This window comes from Panthera pardus, unplaced genomic scaffold, assembly GCF_024362965.1.
Source record: "Panthera pardus isolate Hobbes unplaced genomic scaffold, ASM2436296v1 HiC_scaffold_10, whole genome shotgun sequence".
Classification (NCBI taxonomy): Eukaryota; Metazoa; Chordata; class Mammalia; order Carnivora; family Felidae; genus Panthera; species Panthera pardus.
In genome coordinates, this window is record NW_026526655.1 from 82,529,109 (window position 1) to 82,550,988 (window position 21,880).

Below are 21,880 nucleotides of genomic sequence, written 5' to 3' on the forward strand. Positions count from 1 at the left end.
TGTTGGCCACGACATTGGCTCCACCGAAAGATGCTCACTCTCTGCCCTGTGGCTGTGTGTTCTCAGACTTTGGAGGCTTCCATAATGGACTGTCTCACCACCAGGAAGCATACCCACCAGACTTGACAAAGACAACATAAAATATTCCTCCCACTCCGTTCCCCTGGTGAACTCCTAGTCATCGTTCAAAATCACTTCAAACATCTTTGAGGGAAAACGTTACCCGACTCCCTCTAAACCGAATTAGGCCACCTTTTTCTGTAGTCCCTAGACACTCTAATATAGATATAATGTGCTACATAACTGCTCCTTTACTAATCATTCTCCAACAAAACTGAGTCCTCTAGGGTAAAGGCTGTGTCTTATTCATCCCCCTATTCCCATTCTCACATATACTTAATGTTCACTGGATGACTAATAAATAAGTCTGGAGCTCAAGAGGGAGATCAGAGTGAGAGATATCTCTGGACATCTACATTTAGTTAAAAATAAGAGATAGGATTACTTCACCAGGGAAGGATATGCAGATTAAGAATTCCATGAAGACTGAAATCTTGAGAAACACAAAACTAAAAGGACAGGCAGACTGAGTATTGAGGTGGTGAGGTGGCTATAGTCAGAAAAAGCGGGAGAATAAAGGGACAAAAGAATTTCAAGAACAGGTAGACAACAGCATCAAAGTTACAGGAAAGTCAAGTAGTGACTGAACATGGGTAAGAAGAATCCTTTAGGCAATTAGAAAATGAAGGGGATTATTTCACTTACTTCAGGATGACAATGGGTTGAAGAGAAAACAGAAGGTACAGATGTGAAGCCAGTGTAGGGCAGAAACCTTTCAAGAAATTGGACAGAGGAAAAAGGGGGGATGGCATTAATTCACTCAAAAAATACTGAGCACTGGGCACAAGAATGCAGTGATAAACACGAAGGCCATAATCCCTATCTTCATGGTGCTTTTACCGTAGCAGCACTAAATTCAGGAAGAAACAAAGCCAAGAAGGCTTTTTCTGAAATGCATCCTTTACCTAAAAAGTCCTAAAAGACAACCAAAGCCTCCAAACAAGAGAGAGAGAGAGAAATGCCCCCTTAGTGCCTAACACCATTAATTTTAGTAATTAATGTGTCAAATGCTTTCTGTATTACATTTTAAGTTTCAAAATGTTTATTATGTTTCAGAGTATAAGGTTTATCATTCCAACGTGACTATTTCTTAAACAAAAACTTCATATTCCTTTTATAACCTCCACAGTACCTGGCATACTAAGAAGCACACAGCAGGTACCGTTTAAATATTGGCTGATATCAATTCTAGAGAAACAGATAAAGGATATTACAATATTCGTTTTTCTATAAATTCAGTCACTTAAATTCAAACCAAATCCCTATGGATTTATGAGTTTCTACTACTTGTTTGTCATTCATTCTTCCTAATGTAAGAAACACATAATAAATAAGGGACTACCTTCTTTTCCTATTCTCTTCATCATTCAGTTTTCTGCATGCTAACCTATAAAAGTTACAGTAACAGAAAAACTAAGTCCTTAGATTTTGCAAAACAAAGTATGCACTTTATCTTTTTATCAATCTGTCTTAATATGGGCAAGGGAACCACAAATCCAAATGCCAGCACCATTCAAACTTATCTAATATGTTCTTTCTCACTCACCCAGCACAGGTAACAGGCACCGAGTCAGCAATTAACCACTATTACCATTAAATTATTTTCCAAATATCACTCAAAAAGAATCTGGATTTGTTTTCTTCTACACAAGTAAATTTCAATTAATTCATTCTCTCTGAATCAAAGTATAATCATTTTTAAATGATTGGTTCCTTTCATTCACTAATTTCTCAAATGGTGATCAGAGCAAATGATTTCTGACTTAGTTCTGATTCTGGCTCATTATATAGCCAAAAGGGACAACTTCTGTTTCTCAGTCTTTAAACAGCTGTGAACTTTTACTTAAGAGGTGGAGAAAGCTCTGCTTTATCAGCTACAGGAACCATGGTTAGAATATCAAAATCTCAATTTGATAACTCAGCCTTGTGTACTGCACCGTAGGTTTTAATGAGTGACAGCAACAGCAGCTACTGTCAGGGTGGGAACATGGGGCAGGAACCTGGGGAGAACAGGCTCAAAGAAAATCACACTGCCCTGGAATTGGTAACTTTTATTTTAATATACATTTCAAAGTATTTGACTCAATAGAATAGATGTAAGCCCTGCAGACCAAGGTAACATACCATGGCTCTGCAACTTATTTAGTTTCGTAGCCTTAGGTAAGTCACTCTCAGGTTCTTCATCTATAAAATGGGAATAATATCTATCTTGTAAGGTGAGTCACACACATTATCACTAAAACTTAAAAGCACTTAGCCCAAGGCATACAGTAAGTGGTAGCTATTAATAATGGCAGCTTTACCAAATGTTAATCATTAATAACATTGTTTTACATAATGACTGAGCTATGACATAATTTGTCAGTCCCAATTTGACCAAAGAATATGATAATGTAAAATTCTGACACATGTGTAATGGGACTCACCTAATAATGACCCCTTTGGCAAAAAAAAAACATTAACCAGTCTTCATCAAAAGCAAAAGTAATTGAGAAAAGCACATCTGCAGCAATCAAAGGCAGGATTTACCTACAGCCACAATTAACATATGTGGATTTGTGGTTGCCGTCAAGCTGTCAAACAAGAGCAAAACAACCCCTGCCCTGGAATTGGAGCTCACTTTGGTGTTTCTTGCTGCTGTACAGCTACTTCCAGCTTCCCACTTCCCCACCAAGAACGTATTTCTCAAAGTGTACTATAAGGATTATTTGCAAAACAACCACCTCTATAATTGACTGCAAAGACCTCCCCCCACTAAGGGTGGGAAATGGCAGAGGAAGATGAGAAAAAAGTTAGTAAGCGTCCTTTACTTTTACATAAGAACATTGAACTTAAAAATGAGGGTTTAAGTTCTAGCTCCACTGATTAGTGAATTCAAGCTATTTTTCTAGAGCTCAAGGTCTGACTTAAAGCAAACTAAAAGACAAAACAAAACACGAAACTTATTTCAAACAGATTCAAATATGACCAAATAGGAACATACACAAAATCATGTCGAAAACTATAAAGCATTAATAAATGGAAGTTCTCTTCCCAGAAATGATGATAATCAAATGCTGAAAAAAAATCACGTAAAATACACTTCCGGAAATTTCATTTATTTCCCCTAACACACTCACTTCCTTTTTGTCTTCATCTCATTTTAGAAAGATTCTGAGATGTTCCCCTTTGGGAATACACTACTAAATGACACACTACTCCATTCTTTGTATAGTTTTCTGAAAAGATCCCCCCAAAATCTCTTTACAAAATACCACCAAATTACATAATTGAAAATATTAGTATTCTTCCCTGAAAACCAACTGATGTTCTAGAATTAAACTAGAGTCCAGTAAATATATAAATAAATATAACTATTATAAATAAAACAAACTATTATATCCTTAACAGCACAGCCATCTGAAAAAGTATAATTTCTCGGAGTGTCTGGGTGGCTCAGTCGGTTAGGCATCCGACTTTGGCTCAAGTCATGATCTCACAGTCCGTGAGCTCGAGCTCCGTGTCGGGCTCTGTGCTGACAGCTCAGAGCCTGGAGCCTGCTTCGGATTCTGTGTCTCCCTTTCTCTAACCCTCGCCTGTTCATGCTCTGTCTCTGTCTCAAAAATAAACAAACATTAAAAAGTATAATTTCTCACTAAACATACCAGAATTCCCTCAGTTTTAGATTCTACTCATTCATGTTCAATAAACAGTTCAAGCTAGACATTGTGCTAGGCAAAAACAATAAGCAGCAGCAGCAATTATTTTTTTGAGACTTAATTTTACTTTAGAGCAGTTTTAGGTTCACAATAAAAAGAAGGTACAGAGATACCTCATATACCCCCTGACCCTACACATACCTAGCCCTCCTGCATTATCAACATCACTCACTACAGTGTTCCATTTGTTACCAAACCTTGATACATCAGAATCACCCAAAGCCCATAGCTTATCTTAGGGTTCACTCTTGGTGTTGCACATTCTATGAGTTTGGACATAACCACCATTAGAATATCATATAGAGTATTTTCACCATCCCCAAAAAAACCTCTGTGCTCTGCCTATTCATCCCTTCTACCCCTGGCAACTACTGATCTTTTTACAGTCTCCAGAATTTTGCCTTTTCCAGATGTCATGTAACTGGAATCATACAATATGTAGCCTTTCCAGATCAACCTCTTTCACTTAGTAACATGCATTTAAGCTTCCTCCATGTCTTTTCATGACTTGATGGCTCATTTTTTTTTAGTGCTGAATAATATCCCATTGTTTAGATGTACCACAGTTTATATATCCATTCACCTACTAAAGGACATCTTAGTTCTTCCAAATTTTGACAATTATGAATAAGCTATAAACATCCATGTATATAGGTTTTTCTTTGGACTTAAGTTTTCAATTCCTCCAGGTAAATACAAAGGGGTGTGACTGCTGAATCGTATGTTAAGAGGATATAAGAAAGCACCAAATTATCTTCCAAAGTAGCTGTGCCATTTTTCATTCCCAATGAATGAGAATTCATATTTTTCTACATCCTTGCCAGCATTTGGTGGTGTCAGTGTTCCAGATTTTAACCCTCTGAATATGTGCGTAGTATCATCTTGCTGTTTTAATTTATATTTGCCTGATGACTTATGATGTCAGAGCATTGTTTCATTATGTTTATCTACCATTTGTATATCTTCTCTGGTGGGGTGTCTGTTAAGGTCTTTGGCCCATTTTTAAATCTGGTTGTTTGTTTTCTTCTTATTGAATTCTAAGAGTTCTTTGTTTATTGAGGACAACAGTCCTTTATCAGCTATTACCAAATGTTGCAAGTATTTTCTTCCAGTCTTATCTTTCCACTAATATTTTCACTGAGTTATTTAGAACCTTTACTGTGTACCAGATATCATTCGAAGCACTTTGCATATATTAACTCATCTACACTTAATAACAACTGTATAAAGTACCATATTATCTCCATTTTCCAGATGAGAAAAAGAACTTCATCACAGCGCCAGAAAATAATGCAGCCGGGATACAAAACCAGGCACTCTGGCTCCAGTGCTCTTATACCTACCTTCAGCACTAAGCACTACACTAAAAGAATCTAAAAGAATTCAGTGTCAGCTAGTATATGGACACATTAAGAAGCAATTCTAATACAGAATATGGTAAGCACTACCATAGGATTAACCAACAGGGCTAAAAAATATTAAGTCCAAGTCTTCAGATATTACCAGTTGAAACTAATTCTATATATAAATTAGTAATTCCCATTGGAAAATCAAAACTTCCAACTCAGCCTGACAAAGATTAACATATTTTTTATGTCGTCTTTCCATTCAATTGACCAGTTATCTATCTGTCTGCTATGGTTTTGTTACTTTTCTAGTTAAGAACAATAGCCTTCCTATCAATCTTTTTCTTCCCAAGACAATTGTAAATCAAGTTAGAGATCAGAATCATCATAAATTAGTTTTCACCATACTTGCTAACAAAATATATAAGAGAAACAGAAATGTCTTAGACATTTAATATAATTTTTAACTACTTAAAATGGGTAACTAAATCTGGACTAACCAAGTATTGTTTAAGAGAAGCTTCTCCTTAGTAACTGGAAAGGAACTATTTTAAATTAGCGTATCAAAGCTACTAGTCTCCAACGCCTAGACTTCTGCTTGTAACATGATTAATAGCAGTCCCTGTTTTACTTATACCCACTTATAAATCGCCACCTGAGAATAGCGAACCCGTTCAGGTGGCCAGGTGGCCCTGCTACTTGGGTTTCCCTCCTTATTCTCCTTTCAACTAAAGACAAGATTATATTACTCTTCCTCACTAAACCTCATCCTCTAGCCCTTGTTTCTGATATTAGTTAAGAGCTAACACTGCTAGTGAGGTATGAAAGAGCAGGGCTAGCAGTACAGAGAGGAAGAAAAGGAAAAATAAAGGCAAAATGACAGAGCCCTCTACTCTCTTACACATCCTATCACTCTTCATACAGAGTTCCTAACCATTTTCTTCCTACGACCCTGTCCTAATACTTAAGCCAATGCCCTGTCTCAAGAAATCTGGTGAGTTGCCACCAATTGAGATGTTTTTTGTCCTCTGTAACACAATGGAAGTCATATATAGCTTCCTTCCCTACAAGTAAAACCACATAGTATGATGGAAGAAGTGCATATTCTAAAATACAGGTAAGGTAAGTGTCTATATGAATATCACTTCTGAAGCTTATTAGTTTAAGATCCTGCCTTCTCATCTATTAAACAGATAACTACCTCATGAAGTAACTTGGTACCCAAAACACACTGTAGCAAGCGGTAAGACTTCCTTTCAATTTTTCATTTTGTTCTCATATACAATAAGCGGGTGGGGGGTGGGGGGAAGATCTCAGGATTAGTATCTTAAACCCTTAAAGTATAAATTTTCAAACTTTATGACTACGAACCACAGTAAGAAACACATTTTTCATTATGACCCAGCACATGTGCATATAATCACACACATAACTGAAGTTTCACAAAATACTACCCTTACTATGTATGATGACTCTAATACTTTCTATTTTCTTTCTTCTCTCTGCTCCCCCTGGAACTCTTTTCCCTCCATGCCCTCCTCCCTAATCACATACAGGAAGCTCTTTTTATTCTTGTCATCATACCACCATACTGGAGCCCCAGGGAGCCAGATACTTCCCAGGATGCAAAGCCCAGCAGGTAGAAAAGGAGGGATTCAGAAAGAAGGAAATTCTGCTGGTGCTGGAAGAGTCTATTTTTCTTCTGGTCCAAGAAAGAATTCTATACCCATATTCTCTCAGAAACAATTTTATTGCTGGGGAGCAGAGTTGTACTGCTGGAATAAAGAACACTAGAGGTAAAAAAAGGCTCAGATATTAGTCTGGGAACTTAACCAACATATATGACAATGATCCTATAAGAAAATTCTTCCTAGGTTCCAAAGTTTTTAAAACATAAAGCATTTCTAAATTGGGAAAGGGGTGCTATTTATACAATGTCCTATGTCAGAGGCTGGTAAACTACTGCCTGTGGGGTCAAATCTAGCCTGCAGCCTATTTTACTATAGCCCCTAAACAATGGTTTTTACATTTTTAAATGGGTGAAAAAAAAACAAAAGAATATTTTATGGCACAGGAACATTACATAAAATTCAAATTCCAGTATTTATAAATAAAGTTTTATTAGAACAGTCACCTGGAGAGTGCCTAGCCAGCTCAGTCAGAGGAGCATGTGACTCTTGATCTCAGGTTTGTGGGTTTGAGAACACAGTCACATTCATTCATTTATGTATTGCCTATAAATGTTTTTGTGTTAAAATTAGTAGCAAATAGTTGCAAAAGAGACTGCCCAAAATATTTACTATCTGTCACTTTACTAAAAAGTTTGTGAACTCCTTGGTATTTGAAAGGATTCAACATTCATTCACAAATATCGTTTAAACACTCTTTATGTGTCAGACACTGGGAAAACTAGAGTGAATAAGTCAGAGATGGTTCCCCCCTCATAAGTATTCATGGAAGGCAAGTGAAAACAAAAGCTAGGGGGAATAAAAAGCACTTGGTTTGTTGTGGGAACAAATAAGGTGGCAAAAGATGAAGTTGGAGAAGGGCCATATCAAGCAATGACTTTAAGGTCACTGTAAGGATTATACATTCCTCTAATATTTTATTGTGTATTCAGTTTTTTGTAGAATTAATCTCTTTATTCACAGTGTAAAGATAAATAATGTCTACTGATGAAGAATCACAAAGTCTGATTTAAAACTGTTACAGTTCACTTGAACCTAGCATTCTACTGCTTTCCTTAAAAAAGTCATTGCATTGATTACAAATATCTGGAATAATATTTCAAAGTTTAAAAAGTTTCAAGTGTATTATGTGAGTGTGCTTGCATTTGTGTATATAGCCTTTAATCCTCACTGTACTCCTGTAAGGTAGGGGTGTAATAAACTCCATTTTACAGATGAAGATTACGGAATTTTCCCAAATCCACACAGTATATCACACCATGATTTAAAAAAAAAAAGGCCCAACACCCAATTTTCTCCCTAAGAATGCCTGCTCTTTCTACTATATCAGTCCAAGAAGTGCATAATTAATTACTTTCACTGAATTTAAGATAAAGAACGTTCTTACTACTATTTGTTTTTGAGAAAATCATTCTGTTTTAACCAACAGCTATATTTGTACCAACAAGATTAGCTTTTATTTCTATTAACTAACCCTTACTGGCCAACAGGTTTCAATGGTAGAAAATTCTATAATCTGTAACAGACTGGGCTCTTCTGATTTCTTCTGCTCTCTGGCTTAGTGAGCTGATATCTTTACCTATAATGAAAACAAGACCAGATATTAATTTTAAAATATTGTTTAATCAAGCTGCTAAATGTATGTTGCTAACTAGGAATTACAATTCTTGGTGTGAGGTTATTCTAAGGCTGTAGTAGTGAAAGATAAGATCTGTGGACAAAAGATCAAAACCACCCTTCACTGATTCAAAACGTTAAAAGTATAACCAACACTCTCTTCTCTGACCCTAATCTTTTAATTTTACTCCATCCTTCAGAAGTGAGCATGAGCTTGAATAGCTTATTCCTCAAAAAATCATTCTGATAGAGGCAGTTACTAGAAAAAATAGTACCTGACTGTCTGTTAGGCCCTCTCAGCAGTTAAAGCCTCCTAATTTAATTGTTTCTATTATTTCTAGCCCTCTCAGCAAACAGGCAGTTTCTATTTACATTTTAACAAACAATTAGCAATTAATTTCCTAATTCAACACCCAAACCAGATGTATGTATCTCTAAAGAAATAAAGAAGAGAATTAAAAAACGTCAGCTGGTAAGATTTGTTATGTAATATTTATGTAAAATGAAAGGATGATCAGGAGCTATTTAATCATTTTCCCCATCACATAGAAAGACATTTTACTCTACTTCTGAATGTCTACTGATCAAATTGCTTTACTATTATCATGCCTATCTTGTATAAGTTAGTTATCTCACAACTGCCTTTGCTCACTATTTACCATTCTCTTTTAACTTTGACTTTTCACTTCTCCCCATACCATTTTAAAGTATACTTACACAAGCAGTTTCAGGTCTTAGCTTAAATAAAAACACTTAGCAATTTCTATTCACAAATAATACACTATGAAATTCCACTACCAAGTAACACAAAACCTACCAAACCAGTTATTTTTCAAGAACTACTTTAAGGTAATAATAAATAAAATGACCTATTTATAATATTTACAGGGTAAAACTACACTTCTTTATAGAAGGTGGCTTACCAAAGACAGCTTTACCTGCTTCCATAATGAAAGAAACCAAATGAAAAGAGGCAGCCACCATTATACTTTTAAATTCAGTAAAGTTTAATGTTTCTTCTGGTTTTATCTCTGTGTAATAATACAGTTTTTCCTAGTCAGAGATGCTGCTGCTGAACTTCTGCCAATATAGAGTTGATTTCCCTGTGCCAAGCACTACCTCCCCCTCCTACCAACAGTAGAGGTTTGAAATCTTTCACAGATAAAAATATTCAAGCTAACTACTTAGAGGCCACAGCCCTGAATAAAAATAAGGACCCACAGTATTAACTATCCTTTCAGCCTTTATTGTAAGACCTCGATAACCTGTAAAGATATCAAACTCCTGAGAATTAAGATACAAAGTATGCTGTTTCTACCTCTGAATCTTCAACCATACCAACAGTAACTATGTTACATGTTTAAAACAATAAAGAGGTGATCTTGTGAAAATATAGGCATATGAAAAGGAGTAAAGTCAAAATTTCAGAGAACTAGAAATGGTTAGTAAATAAGAATATGAATTAGCAGATGTACAAAATCTAAATGTAGGCACTAGCCACAAAAATTCAATAAACTCTGGTCTGTGTTTTATTATCTCTTTTTTAAGAGTTTTCTTTTTTTTTTTTTTTTTAGATGTTGTATTCAAAGTCCTCAGGTGCACAATAAGCCTATCCCTTCTTTTTAAGGAATAAGCAGGGCAAATATGAGGTGACTAAGAAAATCTGAGAGGAAGACTGGCTAAGTGTAGGCAAGTTTTAGAATACAGAGAATGTTCAAAGCTAGAAGGGTCTTGGAGAGTCTCTCCAGTTTAGGTTGATGTAACAGCCTCCTAATCTCACCTCTTCACTTCTACATATCTCCAACAGATTTTCCAGAGAGCTGCCAAAGTGATCTTAACACATAACCCAGATCCAGTTCCTCCTTAAAACTCTGCTTCCCACTGCCCTTTGGATTTTATTCTAACTCTTTCCCACATTATATCAAAGCCCCTGCATGATCTGGTCCCAGGCTATCTCTCCAGTCCCAAGCCTGCATTCACTTCTTCAGGCAGATAGACAAACATTTACTGAGCTTCTTTCTATTCTGTTCTGGAAACTGTGCATCCCCTGAGGGTACTGTAATAAAGGTGAGACCCCCCCTCTTAGAGTGTACACTCCAGTAGTGGAAAGTGCACATAGTAAATAGGCAGATAAACTAAGTAACTAGAGATTCGTGGTATGTGAAGTGAGGCGAATAAAGAGTTACCCTGTCAGGGCCCTGTTTGTTTCTGTCAGAACTCATATGATGATTTGTAATTATTTTTATTCATTTGGCTACTTACTTTAAGACTATAAGCTCCATAAGCACATAATCATATCTGTCTTGTTCAGTGCTGCATCCCAAGCACTTAGCGGTGTCTAGCATGTAGTTCAATATTTGTTAATAAATGAATACTTATTTCATCCTCTTCAATTTAGAGATGAGTAAAATGAAATCTTAGTGATTGCCAAGGTAAAAGAAGAGTAAGTAGCAAAGTAGGAATTTGAATGAGGCTCTTAAGTTTTAGTCCAAAATATTATACCACATTCAAAATACTGATCTCAAAACTTAAATGATTATGTTTTCAAAGCTTGCAGCTGTTACCCTATAAGAGACTTAAGAATCTTTCAAGACTTTACTTTTACATGAAAAATTTTGAAACACTTAAGGTTTAAGTGAAACTAAGAAAAATATTTTAAATTCCAATAAATAGAAATGAAAATGTACTCCAATGTTTCCTTTTAATGCATGCTGGAACAAGGAGACCTTAAAGAACTCTTCATAAAAAAAAAAAAAAAAAATTATCTGAATGTTCTAGATATTTCCTGGCTCCTATTTGGCACTCTTTAGTGATATTTTCTTTGGCTGAATCATTTAGTCAGAATATTATTTCATATTGACTGATAAGTAATTTACCAGCAAATTAAAAAACATATTCCAAGAAATGAATCTATATTTTTAAGTGTTTTTACAGATTATATTCTTAAAAATAAGACTTAAACACAGGTTAGAAGCTAATATGTGTATGTAACATCTACTATAAACCATTTACTGTTATGTGGCATGTTACTTCATTTAATACATCGTGGTTTACAAATTTAAAAAATTAATCTAAGAGGTTTAGAAACTTGCCAAGATCTCATAATTTGCCCTGCCCTGGTTTCTTAAAATAATGCTTTGGAGCAAGCTTGACTTATCATGTATAGTCATAAAGATGTGAAGACCCACAGATATTTCCTAATGTTTCATTTCTATAAAGTATATATTATAAAGTTCGAAATCTTAAGTAGGAAAATTCCTTTCTCAAAGCTTTATATATAGATAGGCTTATTTTTATTACAATATGTAAAGATGGTTCATTTTTCAAATCTTTTAAAAAGCAACCACTCCCTAATGGGAATTTCTAATAATTATCTTATTGCTTTACTTTTCTTCAGCAAGTTAGAGAATAAAATGATTCCCAATGTAACAAGAGCTACTAAGAAAATAGTTAACTGAAGAAAAAAGTGCTTTTATCTAGTCCAAAAGAATGATATTGAAAAGGTTTAGGATTCAGACATGAACAGCAAATATCAAGTCAGTCAGAAAAGTTTCTAAATCTACTTATACAGAACCAAGATCTACTGTGAGGAAAATGCCTCACGAAGATTTCAAAGAATATAATCTGAATGGCCAGCATGAGCAATAATTGCAATTACTGTAATCTGACCATTATTTAAATACAAACAACATATTGAGCCACGAGTGCTTAGAATTCTTTAACTATACAATGAAGACTTTTCCATCATACAGTGTCTCTGCCCCTGTAAAAGAATATCACACATACTCACGTTTCCTATGTACTCTTATTATTCCAAATCTATGTCTGTATTTTCATTTGTGCTTATAATCTAAATCCGTATCTGTCTTTAGAATCTCTTTAGTTATGAAAATGCACCCTATTTTCTCCTGGTTTATTTCCTTACCAATTTTATTTAGTAGTGCTACCAAATTGCTCTTCTATATTCCACATTTTTATATATTTGAAACATCCTCAAGATCTGTATCATCCACTCCTATCCCCTCTTAGTTTTAATTACCTTTCATCTGATTGAACTCCCTTGACTAAGATTGTTTTACTTCTTCAAGCAATTATAAACATTTTCTCATCTCATAAATCTCTTCCTTAGAGTTAGTCAAAATTCCTTCATTTCAACTTGCCTTCCATCATGGTCAGGTTTACTGTCAAATGTTCTCTGTGTTAATGATACTATTTTGTACATTTTCCTTCATATTAAGATGAACATCCCTCTCAACTACCTGCCAAGATTATTTTTTTTCCCTATTATTAGGATCTATCTATGTCCTCCAGCAAGCCTTTCTTGGGGGGGGGGGGGGGGGGGGGGGGAATCTGAACTCTTCAAAATTACAATCTAATTTTGTTTTAACACCTTTATGTGTGCTTAATTTATCCAGCGAATCCAGAAGAGAAAACAGCTTAGACAGAGCAGGTCCATGTTCTCCCTTAGGAAGAGTTTTCCCTATATTCTGTACATAAGTACACATTCTCTATTGTAGATTAAATAATGAGCACATTTTTCAGCTCCCATATTTTTCACTGCACATATTTACTTTGTAGTTTCCTTCTCTAGTCAGAATATTGGGTGGAGAGAATAAGGAATTGTTGAGCTAGGTAGGTCACTATTTCTTAGGAGGTTAGAACCCATTAGTTGATCACTGAATTAATTAATGGATCACAACAAAAAAAATAGTGAAATAGAATATAAAAATAAATAAAAGTCTTACACATAGTACAAGTTCACAAAAATATTTCTAATACATATACATATTTATGTTTAAGGGAACTGAGTCATGATGCAATGTGTCATTTCTTATTGTGAGTTATAGTCAAAAAAGCTGAAAGTCACAGAACTTGATTCTCTCTAAGATGCCTTCGATATCTCTGCAATTCCAATTACATTAAAATATTTAGTCTAAGGATCAGAAACACAGCATTTCAAAAAAATGAAGAGAACTTAAGGACAGCAGCAAAACAACAACCAGCAAAATCATTTTTTCTTAATAAAATATCACTATTAAACTCTAACCTTAGGATTATAGAATCATAAAGCTTTTAGAGACAGAAAAAAAGTTCAGGAATAATTAATCCAAGTTTATTGCTTTAGTACATAAAAGAAAATTCAGGCCCAGAAATTAAAAAATTTCACTTCATTCATTCACTAAACATTTGCTCAGCACCTAATGTGTGCCAGATTCTAGGACTGGGTCTGTAGATAAAGAGGTCTTCGGAGAGCTCATAGTCTAAAGTGTATACAGGCAAATAAACATTTGCAATAATTGCTGGAATCAAGATCATTTAGAAGAATAGAAAGTAACTAGCTCAATCTGGGTTGGGTGGCAAAAAAAAAACCTGCTTCCAAAGAGGGGATATTTCTCAGTCGTAAAAATTTAGGAGTTAGCCAGGTAAAGGACGAAGAAACAACATATACAAAGGTACCATACTGATACACAATAAAGGAGGACACATTCAAAAAACTGCAAGCCAACTTTGTACAGCCGGAATATAGGACTCACACTAAGGAGGAGCCACATCAGAATACCTAGTATTTATGTGATATTTAATCTTCAAACCACTCTCTCAGGGAGGCACTGTTAATATACCCATTTTGTAGATGACAAACTGAAGCACAAAAAGTGAAGTGATTTGCCCAAGGTTAAACTGTGAAGCCAGGATGTAAACCAGGGAAATATAACTCCCTTAGCCAACCAATATACTAAGATGTTAGAGAAAACATGCAGGAACCAATGATAAAACACCATTCTAAGTACATGCCATTCCAAGACTTTGGGTTTCATGCTAAAGGTGACTCACAGTGAAACATTTTAAGTAGGAGTGACATATTTAGATTTATCTTTTAATGAGATCAATCTGGAAGTCACATGTGGATGGAATGGAAGAGGAAGTAGTGACAAGATCCTAGGTAGTCTTAACTAGAAAAGTGCAACAATAATTCAGGTAAGAGAAATGATGAATGAGCTGGACAGTGGCAGTGCTGGCACCAGAACCAAAGTCCACTGACGCCACGACCACATTCTTGTCCAGTATCCATAAGAACCTCCGATTTTTTTCCTTTAAGCCCACCATTTAACAGTTTTTAAAAATCGAACCTCAAAGACAATACATTTCCTTTAGATCCCTTTATTAAATGTGACTACTAGATGCATTTGGGTATATGCAAGTGCCTAACAGAAATCCAGTTGGAGAATGACGGAAAGTCAATTGCTATCTACAGTAGTTTTCTTACCTCTTGACTTCTCCTTCTCCTTCCCCTATACACTATTCCTGGAACTTTCATGTTCAATAGTCAATTTGAAATCAATGTTCTGTCTAGACATGACTATCATAACCTAACAAAATTAAATCTACCACAGAGGAAGTCTGATGTGGTTCCAGCTGTAGCAATAAATATATTCTCTGGTCTGGTCAAATTTTGGCTTAACCAGAGATGATGAATGAATAATAACAAAAGACAGACTTTCTGAAAAAAACAAAGAGTTAAAGAAAACCAGAATATTAAAAAGGGTGTAAGAGCAATCTACAGTTCAGGTCATTTGATTCCAAGAGAGTAACACTACTCCCAAGTGTGTGTGTGTGTGTGTGTGTGTGTGTGTGTGTGTGTGTGTAGTATTCCAGAAACCAACAATTTAAAGAACAGTGGAAAAGACTATCTGGTTAATTCTCAAACATCCTAAATTGAACCTGTTTTCATTTAAACCATGGGTGTGCCCTCTTGAGCCACCCCTGATGCTAAGCAACAAGTGGGTTCCACAAGCAAGCAGCCTATAGTTTAGGGAAGTACAGAAGGAACAGTGGGGAGCGGGCCAGGAAGAGAGTAAACAAAGAAGGCAGAAAGTGGAAAGGGAACAGAAGAGATTATAAGTTACAGAATATGGAATAAAAAGTGAAGGAGTACTAGTGACCCCAATATCAAACACTGCTAACCTTACTTTGACAAGTAGCAACATAAAAGAGCATGAAAAGACAAATTTAAATCACAGATTTCTGAGACACCAAAGATGAGATATGAGAGTACACTACTTACAAAAGTAGAAAAGCAACAAAATAGTTTTAGAATCTAAAGGAACATTTAGAGATTATTAAAATCTCATTTGGTTTAGTTATGCTTTACTTCTCATGAAACAAGGAGTCTGGTAAACCCAAAAGGTAAAAATGTCAATAGTACCAGAGATATATATGTATGGGGAAGTGTTACAAAGATAGTATAAGGCGTATTTGCATACTTGTTGTGGGAGAGATTTCAGAATTTTTCCTTTCACTGGTGTAGTGCTACTTAAACTTTTTCACTTTAATCCTTACCTGGCTGGTTAACTTCCTTAAAACCAGATTTCAAAACAAAGTAAGCACTTATTAATTATGGTCAAATTTTAACCTTAAAAAGGACAAGGGTCTGTGATAGAGCACAGAATATTAATTAGTATACCCTACATGAGCCTAATGATAACCAAAACCCAGCCAATGGTTCTTCAGAAAATTATGTAATTAAGAAACTACTTTAAAAGTTTCTTCAAATTGGGGCACGTGGGTTGCTCAGTCCAGCGTCTGACTCTTGATTTCAGCTCAGGTCATGATCTTAGGGTCATGAGATGGAGTCCACGTTGGGCTCCACACACAGTGTGGAGCCTGCTTAAAATTCTCTCTCTCCCTCTCTCTCTGCTTTCCCCTGCTCACGCATGCACGCACACACACACACACACACACACACACACACAACACATGCTCTCTCTCTCTCAAAAATAAATAAATATTTCTTCAATTTAAAGTTATCTAAAAAAGATGAAATACCCTTTTAAAAAACCCTGAATTTATACTCTGAAACCTTTCACAGACATTTAACAGTAAACATATTTCTTCCATATAAAACTTACAGGCACCATGTTCATCTCTTTCTCTCACACATAATCCTGTTGCCACCACACAGTCCAGACACTGATTTTAATAAGGATAAAAGGAAATATCCTTAAAGATGATTATTACAGCAAAGACACTACTGGATCAAAAGCAAATATAATTAAACTTGATACCTTGACCAATCATTCATCCTATTCATGAATATACAGTCTTCATGGACTCTCCATCATAGCAAAGTGATTGGAGAGTTTATTCGTAAGTCAACAAAATATTTTCATTAAAGTATAATAAGATGAAATAATGTGCATACCTATAGTCTGTTTCTCTAATATAATCATTCTAATTTTAAAAGATAAAAGACGAAAGCTCTCAATACAAGGTCACCTGGAGATCAATAACATGTACTTGTAAAATTTGGATGATTGACCGTGGGAGAGGAAAGCAAAGCCCTTTTACTAATATACCCATGCTTTCAAAAATGAAAAGTTTAAAATAAGCCTTCTTATTGTCAATACTATTGACATTTTGAGCCAGATAACCCTTCACTTCGGAAGGCTGTCCTGTTCATTATGAGATGATTAGCAGAATCCCTGCCCTTTACCCACTAGATGCTAGTAGCACACCCTCCCCCACAATTGTGACAAGGAAAAATGTCTTCAAAGGCCCCCTGGGGGGAGAGGTGCAGGGGCAAGGAGCAAAAGACACCCAAGCTTGAGAACTACTGTCTTAGAAAAAAATTCAAAATGAATTAGTAGGAGAGAGAGAGTTTATTTTGTTTCTCTTATGGTCTTAATGTTCCAATATATTATATTTGAATTTGATCACAGACTAGATTTAAGAGATTCTGCCTGTAGAAAACAAAGCATTTAATATCTATCACTTGTTAGCCAAAGTTCAGAAGAGTCCCAGAAGATTCACTGTACTGCCAATTCTCCCTCCAACTGCACATACACTCACTCACAGAAACACACACGGGCCACACACACACACACACACACACACACACACACACACACAGTATTGTCTAACTGAAGTGAAGGAAATGCAGATAATTACTTTATTTCCAGTTCTTATTTCATGGAATATATGGACCAGACTCCTTCAGCTCTCACAGAAATCCAAACAAATTCTCTACTTATACAGTACAATTCAAATGCCACAATAGCTGCATCATTCTAGGTAGGATAAACCTAAGTACTAGAACAAGTATTAAACTCAGCTTCACAGTTTAAGGAATTATGAAGAAAGATACAAATTAACCACAATGCTTTAAAAACATACAAATAAAAATCTAAGAAATAGATCTGTGTTTTGAAACAGAATCTGAGGAAAGATAAGGAGAATGAAAAAATTCAAATACAAAAGGAAGCTGAAGGCATTTGAGGATGAAGGAAAAACTCCAAAATGTTTCCCCTGGAATTACAGAAAGAAATTACATATTTGGCCATATTCTACAAGAACGCAGAATATGCAAAATCAGTCTGCAAAATCAGTCTCCAGTATATATAACACAGGATAGAAACTGAAAAATCAAAGTCCACAAAATACTAAAGAAAACAATAAACGTCCATCCAAAAATCCTGAAATACAAGAGCTCTTTACCACCATTTCTCATTTGCTTAAAAAAAAAAAAAAATCCAGAAACTAAAAACTGACAACTTGAAAAATTTTTTAATTCACATAAAAATAGCCATCCTCATGCTTCCAGCATGCCAAATTTACATATTACACAGAAAAATCAATTAGGAAAAGAAACATAATAATTTTTTAGAGTATATTTGATTCATAACAAAAGCCTTTTAAAAAAATCAGATATTTTAAGTACTAAAAATCTTCATACATAAACATGGATTAAAGTCTTTCAGATGATTTCAGTGATCTTCAGTAGAATTATATTTTAGTTCAACTAGGAATTTTTATTTGAAAAATAAACTATGCAACAATATTTAGTAGCAATTTTATGTAATTCTGTGTGCTATATATATATATATATCTATATGCTCTAGAGCAACAAAATTACTGTATTTTAAAATTTTAGTTATTAACCTCTTGGCCCAGTTAAAACGATCCTACAAAAAAACTAATGCTCAATTCTTTTTACTTCCAAACCAAGCAGAGGAAGCTGTAAGATCTGTAGCGACAGCGTGCTTTTCCAGAAGTAATACCTTGAGACTGCTCAAGAATAACCTCCTTCACCAATTAGTGTGACTCAGGTGGGTTTGGGAGGGAATAATGTCCACAATTCCTTGGTCAGTGGCCATGATGCCCCTCCTCCTCAAGGGCAGGAGATCAGAGAAAGGGATTTGAACAAGAGGAGTTTACCAACCAGAACATACAGAACACAGGATAAAGAGTACTACGGGAAAAATAAAAACTACACAGTTAAGTCATGTCACAAAAGCAAAAGGTTTAATGTTATCAAGGTATTCATTCATTTCAGAGACACCATTGTTTATCTTCCTCCCCAAACCGTGCACAAAAAGAACTGTCAGCCTGCCTTAAGCATGTTCCTTCTTCCATTTAAACAGACATGATTCTTTGGTTAATCTCTGGCAATGATCGCCATTTCACAACACATTTAGCCCACCCGGAACTGATCAATACCACTACAGACATAAGACTAGACTTTATCCATTTATTAACCACAAGGAAATGTACCATTCAGCAAAATTCTATACATTACAAAAGATTCTATTAAAGGGCGGGGGGGAGGGTTGGGAGGATGGACACACACACACACCACAGAGGTACACAAAGAAAAGACTAACACCCTCTAATTTCCCTGTAGCAAACGAGATAAAGACATGGCCATGAAACCTGTCAATTCGTTTCCCCCCCCTATAATTCTGTCACAACCTAGTAACTGAATATTGAATTTTATGATAAACAGATCCATTGTGACTTTAAAATTGTTTCATCTATCAAACAAACTCTCCTGTTGTGTACATTTGCACCTTTGAGCTAGATGATATATTCATTTACAGAATTTCAAATACAAAGGACTAGATAGTTTTCCAACCACTGGTTGCAAGCATAGAACGTTCTCACAAAATCAAAATTTCAAATATAAAAGGACCAAATTATTCTTCCAACCTTGGGCAAAACCTATTTTATGATTATAGTGTATTTGACAGTATGAACAATCTCAAATGGCTGCTCTAAACCAAAAACAATGCTTCAATACAACGCGTTTAAAATAAGTATTCCGTAGGTAAGCAAAATCTATGCCAGAAAAGAGCACATAAATGGTGGTTGAAAGCCAGCACATTACCAACACACAGAGGCATACCTCTCCAGCACTTGGTTATTGTTAATACTCCAACAACAACAACTACAACTATTTTTAACACTGCTGGACAGTGAAGTTGAAGAAAACGTAAAGGGAGACCCAGATGAAATTGCTGATATGATGCATTGTTTCTCACGGTCAAAATTAAGTAACAACTGGCTTGATCTCTGTCGTGATAGTCACTGGTGAAGCACTAATTAAAAGACAATTAAAATAAAACACCCTTATTTTGGAGAATGCCACAGTAAATGACATTCCAGAAAACGCCTTTCGGTTCTCAAACCTTTGCATAGATTGTCACTTGTGGTATCTGTGGCTTAACTGCAACCCAACCAGCGCTGTCATCCAGTGTTATGGCCACAAACCATGACTTTCTCACTTCCACAACAGAGCAGTCACTCTTATCAGTTCGCCAGCCTAACTCTAGACGAGAAAAATTCACGGAGGTTTCCAGATCACAATCAGACCTGGGGGGTCGCAGCCGAGGAGCTCCGGGTTGGGGAAAACCTCCCCAGGCTCCACTGGAGCTCGCCGACCCAACAACAACCTCGGCCAACAACAACCGCGGCCGCCAGCAGCGGCGGCAGCGGCAGCGGCAGCAGCAGCCCCGCCGCGCCGGGCTCCATGCACCTACCTGAAGAACAAGAGATAAGAAAGACGGCAAACGCCAACTTTGCAGCAGCTCCCATTTTCCCGAGGCTCCGAGGAATCCGTAGGAAGTTCTCGCTAGATATCCAGTTCCCTGGGTCTTCCTCGGAGACAAACCTCCTGGTGTAAAATCAACCGTCATAAAACATATTCGGAAGCCCCGACCAAAAAAACGTTCACGGGGTTAAGAAGAAAAAAAAAAAAAAAAAAGAGAGAGAGCACAACAATAAAAAAAAAAAAATGCACCACGGGGGAAAAACCGCCACACACACGCACAACACACAAAACCAAACAACGAAAAGCCAACAACAACAAAAGCGGGTTTAAATCACTGTCAAAATCACTGTCAGCTCCGCTCGCCTCTTGGGTCTCTCGGAACAAAACGCCAGGCTGAGGCGACGAGGAGGCGGCGGCGTCCGCTGCCGCCCGGACAGTCCGGGAACCGAGCTGGGTCCGACGTCCGGACCGACCTTCAACCCGGACACCCAAAGTCCGCGGACCACTGACGGCCGAGCTCACGGCCGTGGCGGCCGAGGCAGCTGCGGCGCGGGGAAGGAGCAGCGGGCGGCGGCGGCGGCAGCGGTGCAAGCGGCGGCCAAGTTCTGGTCCAGGCTCTGGCTCCGGCTCCGGGCTCCGGGCTCGGCCGCGTTTTCGGTCCCCTGGCCTCCGCCGGCCCCGCCCCCCAGACTTCCGGTTCCGGCCCGAAGCTGGAAGCCAGGCACCGCGGAGAAACGCTCCGCCGCGGCGGCGGCGACGGCGGCGGCGGCAGCGGCGGCCGGGCGCAGCGCGCGTGCCGGGCCGGGAGCGCGAGGAGATTGTCGGGGAAGCGAGGCGGGAGCGGGGGAGGGGTGAGTGCGAGGGCGGGGCCGGCTGGAGGGCGAGGAGGCGGGGCGGATGGAGGCTCGTTACCGCGAGGCCTCGGCGTCCGGCCTGCTGGGCCTGCTGGGCTGCGGGGCTCGAGTGGGTGGGTGACTGGATGCGATCGGGGACCTGGAGCGCCTGGTTTTCTACTCGCGCACCCCGCTGGTCTCTTTGGAGCGTACATTCGCAAGATCAGTGGGAGCCCAAGAGGAACAGGAGCCTGAGGCAGGGCGGGTGGCCAGTGACTCCGACGGGCGTCTGCGGCACCCTGTCTTTCCTCTGGGGGGACGCCTCGTCCGCACGGAGGCGCGGGGGAAGCCGGGGTGAGCCAGTCCGAGCGGAGCTCAGTGCGCGCGAGCTGGTGTCTGTGCCCCCAGTCTTAGCTCCGCGTCCCAACCCTGTAGCTACTGCTTAAGCGTTTTGTCTTTTGGCTAAAAAAGAAGGGGAAAAACTCGTGGAGGATGGGCTGTCAACCCGGTCAGGATATCCATGGCAGTTATCACCGTGTGCAATTTGAGTGCATTCCCACCATCCCTTTTATACACAAAGCATTGTGTTGAGAACTCTTCTCCACGTAATAGGTTCGCAAATACTTATTACGTGCCGAAGAGGAAACCTGATTTCGATCGACATGTTTGATGGTCAGACAAGTATTTACTTTTTCAAATTTTAGTTCTTTTAGGACTTATTTTTACCCCTTAATACGAGTTGATGGCTTACAAG

General features: G+C 37.5%; 1 protein-coding gene across 2 annotated transcripts in view; it reads right to left on the reverse strand.

Moving 5' to 3' along the window:
• ACVR2A (activin A receptor type 2A) overlaps nt 1-20,761 on the reverse strand; it is an 82,650-nt gene extending 61,889 nt beyond the window's left edge. The window contains exons 1-2 of one of the 2 annotated variants that reach the window (XM_019455490.2): nt 20,657-20,761; nt 20,283-20,416 (exon numbers count right to left, since the gene is read on the reverse strand). In XM_019455490.2, the coding sequence (XP_019311035.1) occupies nt 20,283-20,337 (55 nt within the window). In that variant the 5' untranslated portion in view covers nt 20,338-20,416; nt 20,657-20,761. Of the gene's footprint in view, nt 1-20,282; nt 20,464-20,656 lie in introns of those variants that run through there. The other variant, XM_019455499.2, reaches the window with a different exon arrangement.
• Nucleotides 20,762-21,880: the final 1,119 nt, after the last annotated feature.